The 12,406-nt window shown below is 40.0% G+C and overlaps 1 protein-coding gene across 4 annotated transcripts in view; it reads right to left on the reverse strand.

Annotated features, from left to right (window-relative positions):
• The window catches only part of NEK7 (NIMA related kinase 7), a 68,558-nt gene that overhangs the window by 54,376 nt on the left and 1,776 nt on the right, over positions 1-12,406 (reverse strand). For all 4 annotated transcript variants that reach the window (XR_012057075.1, XM_072932636.1, XM_072932635.1 and 1 more), the window contains exon 2: positions 1,815-1,899. Coding sequence is in view for 3 of the 4 variants with exons in the window: in XM_072932636.1 (XP_072788737.1) it covers positions 1,815-1,871 (57 nt within the window). In the remaining variant the exon portion in view is untranslated. The remainder of the gene's footprint in view (positions 1-1,814; positions 1,900-12,406) is intronic.

Raw genomic sequence — 12,406 nt, forward strand, 5'->3', positions numbered from 1 at the left:
AGTCAGACATCTTTAGGAAAAGCAACTGAATGAAACACAAAACAAAATATTTCACTACTAAAGTCTATTGTGTGCACACTGAATACTACACAGGGCTCCAAGTCCTCATTTTGAGGGGAATACAGGCAAACAAGGAAACAGAGCAGAATAGCAATGCTGAGAAGAGATATGCTTCCATATAAGAAGAGACTTAATAAACCACTGTTCTTCAGCTTTGGGAAAGCCAAAACAAACAAAAAAACACACCCCAAACAAAAAACAAACATACCCCAAAAAGTAGGGGATGTATATGCTGCCTTCAGTTTATGGTTTTTCAGGTTGAATAGGAGATTAATGCTTTTCTCTATTTAGATGCTGAAATGCTCCCATTCTACTCACTAAAGTTCTGGAACTTAAGAGTCTACTGCCTCAGACTGATAATCCATATTTTTCTATCTTCCTCCATAACCCTTTTACAATGTGGAAGCAATTTGGGAGTACTATCCGCACTCCCAAAACATCCTTGTGATGTAAGGGAGTACAGTGTTTTAACTTCATAGATAACAAACTTGGATGGAGCTTTCAAGCACTTCATTCCAAATAGCAAATGAGGTTCTGATAGCACTGACTGTGGGTGGAGGACTGTAGCTGGCAGTGCACCTCAGCAATCAATAGTGTGTTCAATGCAGTATTGACCAACACCATCTTTAATGATCTGGATAACAGGGCCAAGTGTGACCTCAGTAAGTTTGCTGATGACACAAACTGGGAGGACTGGAGGCACCAGAGGGTCGTGATGTCATCCCAGGGGACCCTGACAGGCTGCCAGGAGCCCCACATAATTCACCACAGGGAAGTGGGAAGCCCCACACATGGGCAGCTCGCAAAACACGCCGGGGCCGTTGGGCACCGACCTGCTGGGAACCAGCTCCACAGGCCAGACCTGCGGTCCCACTGACACCAACATGAACAGGGGCAAGCAATGCACTCCGTGGTGGACAGCGATGGCCTGGACTGCATTTGGAGCAGTAGCGCCAGGAGGAAGGAGGAGATGATCCTTCCCCTCTACTCAGCACTGACAGGAGCACACCTGGAGTGCTGCATCCAGCTCTGGGCCACCCCAACACAGACATACTGGAGAAAGTGACCAGAGCTCTGCAGCACAGATCACAGGGGGAAAGGCTGACAGCACTGGCAACATCCAGCCTACAGAAGAGAAGATTCAGGGGGAATCTCATCAACAGGCTCAAATACCTGAAAAACACATGTTAAAATACAGAGTAAGGCTTCCTTCAGCGGTGCCCCGTGACAGGATAAGAGGTGATGGGCACAGGCTGAATCACAGAAGGTTTCATCTGAACATCAAGAAAGATTTTTTTCATTGCAAGGGTGACAGCAAAAGGGAGGTGAGCCAGGGAGGTTGTGGAGTTGAAACCTTTACATTTCTGTCAATGTAATGACAGCCATTCATACAGTATCACTGTCAGGAGGTGTAAGGAGATATAAGTGAAGCGAACAGTCTGAAATAAATATGGTATTGTGGATACAATTTTGAAACATAGAGTTTGAAAACTCAACATTTCTTAAGGAAACAACTGTATTCCTCTTTGCTTCCTCCTCACACTACAACTCCAACTTCCCAAAGTCAGTGAAGCAGCAGCACGCAAAAATTAAGACCAATTATTTTCTATGGATTACTGGACTGATACAGAACTCATTTCAAGATCATGAGAATACATTCTATCTGTTCACAGTTCCATTGTTACCACAAGAAATAATGCTATCCCTTTCTAAGAAATGAGTTACAGTTAAAAAAAAAAAACAGATATATGTACCTGTGGCTGAAATGGTGGAGCAGTAGGCCCCTGCATCCCTTGTGATTGTTCATCCATTCTGTCACGCAACAATGTCCCTTACGTCCTGAAAAGAAAAATACAGTCATTACACTGTAATTCAGCCAGTATTTATGATTAATGAACATCAGTAGAAGAACAAAGGAATTAATCTTTGCAATTGTATGCTTGAGTTTAGGAACATTTACCTAGCTCTCCACTGTTTGGGGAAGGTGGTTTTCTTATGTTTAGCTGTTCTATGAAATTAAATAAATCACTATAGGCAGCTGAATTTATTATTAAATAATGGGAATTAAAACTACTTGCACAAGACAAATGACAATGTCTGATAAAAGCTGCACCATCTCATTACTCTTCAGGGGCACCAACCACTTGTTTAACTTTGTAGATGTCTGACCTACAGGCAATAGGGCAAATACCAGATCAGCAGAAGAGTTGCAACTACACAAATGCTTTTTTGCACAGATTTATCTGTAGATTTTACGGAATATATAAGAGTAGCTCCATCTAAACAGAAAAAGAGCTAAATATGTACACAGTACATTCTGACAGGCCAGTTAAGAGCCCTTTGGAATACCATGTTAGAAGCACAGTCTCCACTCCCAACTATGAACTTCTCATTTCCCATCAGGAAGATGGGATGAAAGATGGCTGCCACATTCCCAAGATAGACACACAAGGCTTTAACCAGTAATAAGAGTTGCAAAATGCACTGAATCTTTAGTAGGAAAAACAGGAGAGACAGAAATGCAAATACTCATAAGATCTTATTTTCCCCCCTCAACAAAGCGCCTCCTTTCCTAGGCAGCCCTGAGGGGGAGCAGGCGCAGCCGCCAGGGTTACTGATGCCTACAAGGGCAAGCCCTGCTCAGATGAAGACAACACAAGTTCACTGGCACCTTCAAATGCTAACAATGAAATAAGCTTTCATACAAGAGGCAAGGCCTGAACAACTTTTTCATCACACAAAGGTGAAGTATCCCTGCCTATTATCCGGTCAAACCTGCCAAGGCCTTCAGAGGAACAAAAATCACATGTGTCTGACAGGGATATTATCCTTGCTTTTCAATTTATTGTTTTCTTATTCCTGCTCCAAATCCTGAATGTTCTAGAGACAGACAGACACAGAACATCTTTTCTGACACCGTTAAATGTTTAACATGAGGAAATTTCCTGTAATAAATTTATTCTGCTAAACCTATGTACTTCCACATACAAAGCTATTTACACTCTACACAGAATCCAACAGCTGTTAAAACACGCAGATCTTCCCAGTAATTTCTCTAGACTATTCAAAGGGTCAGAAATAACTCTCAACAGAAAGCAGAAAACCTTAGAAAAGCTTTTCAAAGGCAATTGCAAATATTCAAGAAGCTAATGAATGGCTTGTGCTTGCTGCACTGTTGCCACTGTTACAGTGCTGTTGTGGTAAGATCACTAACAGAGAAGAGTCACCAAGCAGCTCTGCAGTTTCTCCCTGTGCTGCCCTTGTGTAGTAAGCAGTGGACAGCATACACAAACAAATCATTAGTGATCTGCTCTCCTTGGCCCATTGAAAGCAGTCACCCCCACATGCCATCCCAGCCCCATCAGCAATTCCTGACACCAAACCACAGCCACACTCCAGAGCAACCAAAGGTCCCCTTAGGCTTTGCCTTCCCATCCATCATACTTCCACACAAAGCATACAGGTTGGGGCTTCCTGTCATTTTGTATTACCTGTAGCTGATTCATAGACAAAGAAGATCCAAAAAATGCAATTTCAGGCAGGTCAATAGGAAAAAAAAAAAAATTATCAAACTACAGTGAGAAGCAGAGGAGGTAGGAATTGCCAAGATTTCCAAGACTGTCAGAATGACCATGCTGAGAAAGGGGAAGTAGCTGCCAGAGACAGTGCACACCACTGACCAGGCAATCCTTCAGCCAGCACTGAAACCAACTTCTTTTTTTTTTTGCAAGTTCTAGAACATCTCCATGCAACCTCCCCTCCGAGGCAAGAAACCATATCACAACAGCACCGAAAATTAAACTGTTGTCACAAAACTTCATAATTTAGACTCTTTGGGTAGATTCACAGGTGTTGATGGAGTTGCAATAAATCTCAGGGGAGGAATGTACAGAAAACTTAAAGAATCTTCTGCTAATTTCTTGTTGTAGAGGTCTTTCTATCGCTCCCAAGATGGCAATAATTTTTTTCTGAAGTGCTATTTCAAAGACTCTTTATATGCATTTACCTCTCTTCAATAGCATCAATATTTCTACTGAAAGTTTCAAAGTGTTTTACTAATATGTTTCAAGATTTTGATCACCAATAGATAATTCCTATGGGTCAAACATTTGCTTCAAATTGTCAACTGAAAAGAAGTAAATAAAAAAACTTTTACCTTCTATTGCAAATACATACCCAAGATTAATGAAACTCAAGCTGAAATGTTTAGATGATGTATGATTGATTCAAAATATATAACCCATTCAACTTGTCTGAATGGTCAAAGGCACTGACTGAAAGTGTTCAGAAATTTGTCCTTCTCTTTTCTTGTTAAATTTGGGAAAAGATTAGAAATGCGAGAAGTCATATTACTACCACTGCCAGTCACTCTGCCCTCTGTAGCTTGTTTTTATAACAAAAGCAAGCAAACCAAGGAGGTAAAATATTCTACCATACAAAGCATGGAAGATTTATTAACTCTTTTATTTGTTGCTCCTTTTTCAGAAAGACAAAGATAAGTACTTTATGTCCACATATGAAAGTTACTTTAATTTTTTAACTTTTCATCTTTGGAGATTGCATGATAGATTCACATTTTAGAGAATTGTGGCATTTTGATCGTACAAAATCACAAAGAGGCAAAAGAATGCCAAGGATGCAAAGCAAATTTTTTTACTATAAAACACAATATAACTAAGAATTGGATTTTGCTGCTTAAATACTGTTTTTACTGTCAGACATGCCTTTTACCTTAATATTAATTCCAGAAGTCAAAATATAATGCTGTAAAATTGTTCATCTTTAAATTTCAATTGAAGCAACAATTATGTCTCTTCCAAAGCTGGTTTTCAAGTTCTAATTTACAGTGACAAGACACTAAAAATACTCCAGAGTCCATGCTTGTTTAAAACTGAAATGCAAATACAAAACACATCTATTTGTAACATGGCTGTCACCTCTTTAAACAAGTAACACAGTGACCACCTTCTGCAAATCCATCACCCCGATACAGGTTGACAGAAAAGAAGCAACAGGTGAGGTGAGGCAAGTCAACTATAGCAGCACCACCCCAAAACCTCCAAATGTAACTCATGTTTTTCAATACTTTCAAAGCAATCACACAGGGGGAAAGGACTCCTTGCCTTCACCACACCCCTTGCCAAAAAAAGCAGCTTTCTGAATAATTTATCTTGCAAACATGATGTTCACCACTTTGATGATCTGGATCACCATTTTGATCATTTGGATCTGGACAACCTGCACAGAATATGGATCACAGGAACACAGACATATACACTAAATCTATATACTCTGGTTATGGCTGCTAACACTTTACAATTATAGTTAATACTTCTGGTTAATTACTAATATTAAAATCTTTGACTTTTTCAGTTGATCAAAACAGTAAGTGGCACCTACACATAAAGGATGCAGAATGAAGTTCCTGGGGACACAGACAACAGGACCAATTTTTCATTGACTTCACAAGGGCACAGCAATTCCTCTTACTCCATAAGGCAGAAAAGGAGTACTCACCAGTAAGTCAGACCATCAAACCCCAAGTGTCTGAAACGGGAGAAACACCTTTTCCTTCCTTCACAAACTGTCCTCATTCACTTCCCCAGTGGCCACCTGTCAGAGCTCTCTGCTATCTGCCCACACATCTGAAGATCACACAGATCTAAGCAGCCCAAGAGGCAAGAGCTCACGTCCCACAGGCAGCAGGCAGTGTCCCAGGTGCTTTCCAGCAGCCTGCAGAGGAGAGGCAGCACTACCCACGGCTGGCAGTGCCATCAGAGCACAGGAGCCACTCCTGAACAGCAGCCAGAGCTCATCGCTTCCATTTCACTCAAACGTATTCTAAAATAAGATTTTTTTAAAAACTAGGAAAAACTTGAAATCCTTGTGATTTAAGTCTAGCAACTATGTCTTTAAAAACATGAACAGATTATTCCAGGAGAAAAAGATTAAATGCACTGCTTAATCACACTTTTTAAGAACTAGTTTCATAGCTTCAAGTCCATAAAGTATTCACACTGAATTCACGTGGTATTTAGGCAAAAATGTTATTGCTTTAACAGATGGCAGTTCTTCAACAACAAAAAAAATACGTTTTCCTGTAGAAAACATCATTAATAGTCTCAATATACATGGTTTCCATTAGCTACTTGTTATGCACTTGTTTGTCAATTTTGCATATTAAGTGAGAACACACAGTAATCAATGTCAAAGCAGAAACAGCTATACTTTAGGAAAAGAGCATATACTTAAATGAATGCTCAGAATGTTACAGTTCTGCTGATAATCTGAGAAGCTCAGTCTTCTTTTTTTTCTTCAAAATATAGCTGTAACTACTCCACATAGTTGTTAACACAGAGAAACACGGAGTTACACTGGTTCAGGATGTGCTGATCAGGGACACAGTCAATTTGGCTGTTCTCAAAGAATGGAATGTACTATGTTTACTTCTGGATTACACCACCAATTAAGGCAGGTATTTTCAGTTTTTACTATAACCATTATTTTAGTTAAGTTAGAGACAAGGCTCTTCAGGAACAACTGTTTTTTGTAAATAATTATCTTTTAAATTTTGTGTAAAGTTAGATTCTTCAGTATCTAACATGGAATTAAAATGAACAATTTTAGGTCAACATTTAGGTCTCATTTATCTTTACTAAATTTAAAGATAAGGATCAGCCTCAGCTGAGGGAGCCCAACAACACATACCAATACTACGTTTCCATGTAACAACACAGGCTAAATAAGCATTCCCATTTGCTTATATCACATGTTGAGTCCCAGCTACTCAAAAGCACAACTTAAACATAGGTAGAAGATTCAAACAGTCCCTCTGGTTGAACCTAAAAAAAGCCAAGTGCTGTGGAAACAAGGGTTTAGATTTCCAAGTGCCTTCCTGAATATCCGACGCACAATTCTGCAGCCCACCACGCCAGTGCTAATCCCAGCAGTGTGTGCCAGGCAGCCCAGGCGTGCCAGCCTGATTCCAGCACTGCTCTCTGTCACCTGCAGTCACCCTGACACAGCCTCCCAGCGCCAAAGGCACAGACCTTGCAGGAGGAGACAAATTTCAGACCCAGCAGTAACAGCTTGGACCTTCAGCCTGATGTGAGCAGGGTAAAAAACAGCCACAAAACTGGTTTGTAAGGCTGACTGTCTTAAGTCATTCTTTACCTCTTGAAGGCAAAAACTTGGCCACTGGAGGGAACTGGCTTGGTGGTCAAACACAGCCCACACTTTGTCAGGTCACCAACACTGATCAACACTCTTCAGCACCCACTCAATGCTGGCAACTCGGGGGCACGCTGCAGTTTATAATATTCATATTTACATATATTTTTATATGTATACATTAAAAATGCAAAATGCATTTAAGCTGACACCCACTTGAAGTTAGTCTGCCAAGACTAACTGGCAAGGGACAAAGCAGACTCAGTACTGAAAGACCAAGTTCACCATTGTCACAATAAAAGGTCACATACCCCTATTAGTATAAATACATATATATAAACATACACATGCATATTAAGATATATATGTGCACACATCTGCACACAGATTATGTACTTATACCTAAGTGTGTATGTATATAGAATATTTCATTTTTACCACTGTCAGCTAATAGTAAATATTTGCTTCACATTGTCCAAAAAACCCAAAATGTCTTCTAAAATGTGGAAAACACATACCCATTCATCAAATTCTCTGCAGGAGCAACCACATTGAAGAGAAACTGTACATGCAATTTTAAAGTACTGAAAGTGACTCAGTATAGATCCATATATATCTATACTCAAGAAGAATTAGTTTTAAATTTAGAAGCATTTTTTAAAAGCCAGATCAATACTCCCCACAGAATGCCAAGTCACTCCTCCCCTCTGTAGGGACAGCCTTGAATCTGAACAATACAAATTCCCAGCAGTTGTTAATCTACCGGTAGATATTAACTACCTACTTGGAAATACTGAATTTTTCAGCAAACTTATGTCCAAATTCCCTACTCATGGGCAGTCCAGTCAAAGCAGTCAAAAAACACAGTTAATCTGGGGTAAAAGCTGGTTTTAGCAAGAGCAGGAGCAGCCATACACAAATAACACTTTTGGAAGGAAGTAAGGGAATACACTAAGAATTCGTACGCAGCTTTCTCATCCATTTGGCCTAAGCCACCAGGCTTATTTTCACTCCAACCCTGAAAACACACATGCCACTCAGTGTCATTCCCCAGCTACTAAGAGTTTGCTCTGTCTATGCTGTCTGACTAGAAGATGAAAGTCAAAGCTCTCCTGCTTCACAAGTCCGCTTCCATTCCTCTTCATTTGCACAATTTAAAAAGTTAGTTTGTTTACTTCTCCCTCTCCATTTCAGTTATGTCACTCAAGTAAATTGCTTATCTTGCAAGGTGCTACCAAAGGGTTATACATGCACTGACTTGCCCTTTATTGAACTGTTTGTTTGTTATTTCTTATGAACTGAAAAAGAAACAGGAACTGAAACTGCTTGAGCAGCAAGCTTCTACATTTTTAATTTCGTTTCTATTCACCTGAAAGAAACCTGATAACCCATTTCTTCATACTCAACAGTCAGTTATAAAGGGCATAGGTAGATGATAATAATGTCACAGTGAAAAGTGCTGTAGGGAACAATGCACTGTATTTAACCATGATACCATCTAGAAAGCAAAGCCTCAGCCCACACCACACCGGGCTGTGCTCCTGCATCTGTAAGCGAGCAGCTCTCAGACGGGGTGAATGGATGATGTGATGCTGCTGCTTCCCCTGCCTTCAGCCATGACTCCCAAACCTCTTCCTTCCAGTGGGGCTGCTGTGGCTACCCAGACTCCTGGTAAGCAAAGTGAAACTAGCAGAAAGCTAGCCTTGACAAAGTCACTTTTTCCCAATTTAGTTCCCAGAATCACACCACTGCAGAGACAAGGACAGAACTGTGATGGCAAAAGACAGAGGGAAAGACATAGGACTGCTCTAGCCCCGGCTAACTTGGATCAGCCAAATCTACTGCCAAATTACATCTCTAACATTAAATTACACAAGTCAACCTAACGGCTCGGTAACACCAAAGAGCTTTCTTTCTCTCACTTTCTCTGCCACACGATCCACATTGCCATCTTGAACTCTCTGGCCCTGTTGCAAAGTTGATGCAGCTCGGCTTCTTCTCTGCAAGCAGAGAGCGGATCCAGCATGTGGGGCACTCTGCTGAGCACCAGAGAAAAAAGTAAGAAGGGGAAGTTCAGGGATGGGAGATGTAGGAAAGGGACTGTAGAAGAAACAGAACATCTTCCCTCTGGCAACAATGCACTAGTAAGTAAGCCCACCACATTTAGCTGTGCTTCATCCTCAGCAGGAAGGTGAACAAGCACTTCAAAAAGCTGTAACAACAAGGCAAGTGCCACACCAGAGAGAAGGCAATTCACAGAGAGAAGGCAATGCACTCAACACCAACCCAAGAGTTTTGTCAACAAAATACTGTATGAGAAAGTAGAACTAGGAAACAAAACAAATATAAGGAGCATGAATAAGAATAACAAGTTAAACTGGAAAAAGGAAAAGAAAATAAAAGGAGAAAAAAAAAAACAAAAATGAAGATATTAAGATAAAGGAAGCTAAAACATTTTTTAAAAACCCTTACAGGCACAAAACCTCACAGCTCTCACAGAGAGGAAGTCCTAATGAAGGCAGGACTTTAAATGCATCTATAAAAGCAAATTATTCATAAAGAGATTCTACTAAAAGTTTAAACAGCTAATCTTCACACAAGAGTTAAAAACAAGGCAAATTAAAAGATTGGAAGCACTGTCATATAAACCCATTATGGCTAAGCAAAGGGAAAATACATCCCAATTAGAATACTGGATGGACACAACTGTGCAACAACTCTGGCTGACAATGTCCATGTCGCTACAGGTGAGGTAGAACACATTTAACAATAAATTCCATATACTCCTCAAAGAAATAGTTCAGCATCTTAGAAAGCAGTGCAAGACATCCTACTGCAAGTGTTAAATGCACATTCCCAAGTTGAAAAAAATTATCTGTAATATCTAGTTTAAAATCCACTACCCCAAAGTTGATAAAATGAAGGAAGCATTGTAAATAATCAGAAAAGAAAGACCAGCCATATTTAACAGGCTTTCTGTGAACCTCTGAGCAGCATTACCCTTGACTTCTGAAAGCAGCGAGTAAGCCAGGACCCCTGGGTCCAGAAGCAAGGCAGGCAGCAGCCAGCACACTCACTTCAGACAGAAGCCAACACTCAAGTCTGCAGCTGTTTCTGTGTTTTACATTAAACCAGCACTGTCTAAAAGGTGCAAGATCCATGTGTGGCTGTGGAGCACCCTCAATGACCAGCAGCACATTTGACACTCTGCAGGCTGCTCCTCAACTCCTGCTGGTCTCTGCAAAGTCCACACACAGCCCATGTACCCAACACACAGTTCTGAATTTCAGTCAGGGCAAGGACTGGAAGTTTACTGCTGCAAAGACAGCTCCTTTTTTGGATTTGCTCTCAGATGAGGACAAAAAGGGTACAGAAGAGGGGCCTCTACAGGGCAGGAGGCTATGTGTTTTCCCACAACAAGTTTTTACTTATTTTTAGAAGTAACTTTTAGTTCACCAGTGATACTTTTGCCTTCCAGCTATCAAAGAATCAGTAATTTTGTAAATTCTGTACTCTAACTACAGACAATTGAAATGAACTGAGAAAGACTGGTTCATCAATACTTCACAGCACCTAATTAAAATAACTCCCAAAGGCTTCAGCAACAATCTAATCTACAAGCTCTACAAGAACTTTTATGACATTGTAAAGTAATTCATCTGGTCCAACATAAATACAGCTATTAAATAAGACAGCAATAACTTTGCTATAAATCATTCCAAGCAGCTTGAAGAGGCCTGAATGCAGACTCCCAAATGCCACATGATGCAAACAGTCTATTTACTTCATCACCTCTAATCCAAAACAAGTCACTAATATCGCAAGATTAACTACGTGCAATCAGGTTTTAACATGATTGTTCACAGTATTTTCTTACAAATTCCTCTTTTTAATGTGTTGTTTAAAATTTTATAACAAATTCCCTTGCATAAATAAGTGCTATATGCCCAACAGGTTACAATGGAACTTGAAATACTGCACATTTTCTTGCTACAAAAATCGCAACTGAATCACAATTTGTTTTACATGCCTGAAACAAATGCACAGGAGTCTCTTCACCAAAGAAGCAATTCATTTTAACAGCATGGCTTCTCTGCAGCTTTTTAAACTAATGTGACAGGAAGAATCACTTTAATACTTATTAAAGAAACGCCAAGTGAGATTATGTACTTCAGTCTAGGGCTCAGGTCCTTCCTATGTGGCCAGGGAAGTGAAATGGTGATAAATACAGCAAATCAGTGTTCTAAAGGCTGCCAGTATCACCAGTTTGGTATTTTGGTCAGTTATTTTAATCTCATTTGCAAAGCACATGGAACGCAGAAAAACTTAACAAATTCTCTAGAAATTAGTCAGTTAACTCCTAAAACTGTCCACAGTATTAACCTGCACAGGATAATCCCATCACCTCCTAAATCAGAAGGGATTTTTGGATAAACACCAAATCACAAAAACTTCCTTTGGAGGTAGAAAAGAAGTTAGTGCAGTTGGACTTTTCCTAGGGGACTTTCCAATGTAAGGTGAACTCAACCAAGCATCCAACACAGATGTTTGGAACAATATCAAACTTCAGAAGGCAGCAAGGCACTGATAGTGATAAGCTGAATTTAGCATCGGTATAAATGCAGAGAGTACTGCACTAAGTTTATTACACATGTGGGGGGGGGTATTTATTAACAAACTGCCTCAGCAAATTGTCTCTGTGCATAAATACACAGGACTGACTAGGTTTTGTGCAACTGAGCTTATAGAGGGGCTTATATGGCTGTCTTACAACCCAGAAGATACCACAGGTCACAGTAAAATGAGCAACTGACTTCCTGCACTCTGCTTTTCATCTGACTTTCTCATTTGCTCACAGGCCTTATGATGAACTCTAAAATGTTAGATTTTTTCCTTCTTTGGAAACAAACTTCTATGGTGAGGATAGGAATCTATTTATCTAATTTGTGTAGACCCTGGAAGACGCTGTGGTAAGTCCATCAAAAAAGATTTTTGGTTGAATAAAATTCCTTGATGTCAAATTATTATTTTTTACTGCAGTGACTAGCTAGTATGTTGAATAAAAGATATCTACGAAAAAGGCAGCATCTCCATCCTTACAGTGAACGACCTCTAACTGTGCTCTGACAAGCCATCTACCCAAACATCAGGTATTTCTAAATATAGTATCTTCATG

This window comes from Taeniopygia guttata, chromosome 8, assembly GCF_048771995.1.
Source record: "Taeniopygia guttata chromosome 8, bTaeGut7.mat, whole genome shotgun sequence".
Classification (NCBI taxonomy): Eukaryota; Metazoa; Chordata; class Aves; order Passeriformes; family Estrildidae; genus Taeniopygia; species Taeniopygia guttata.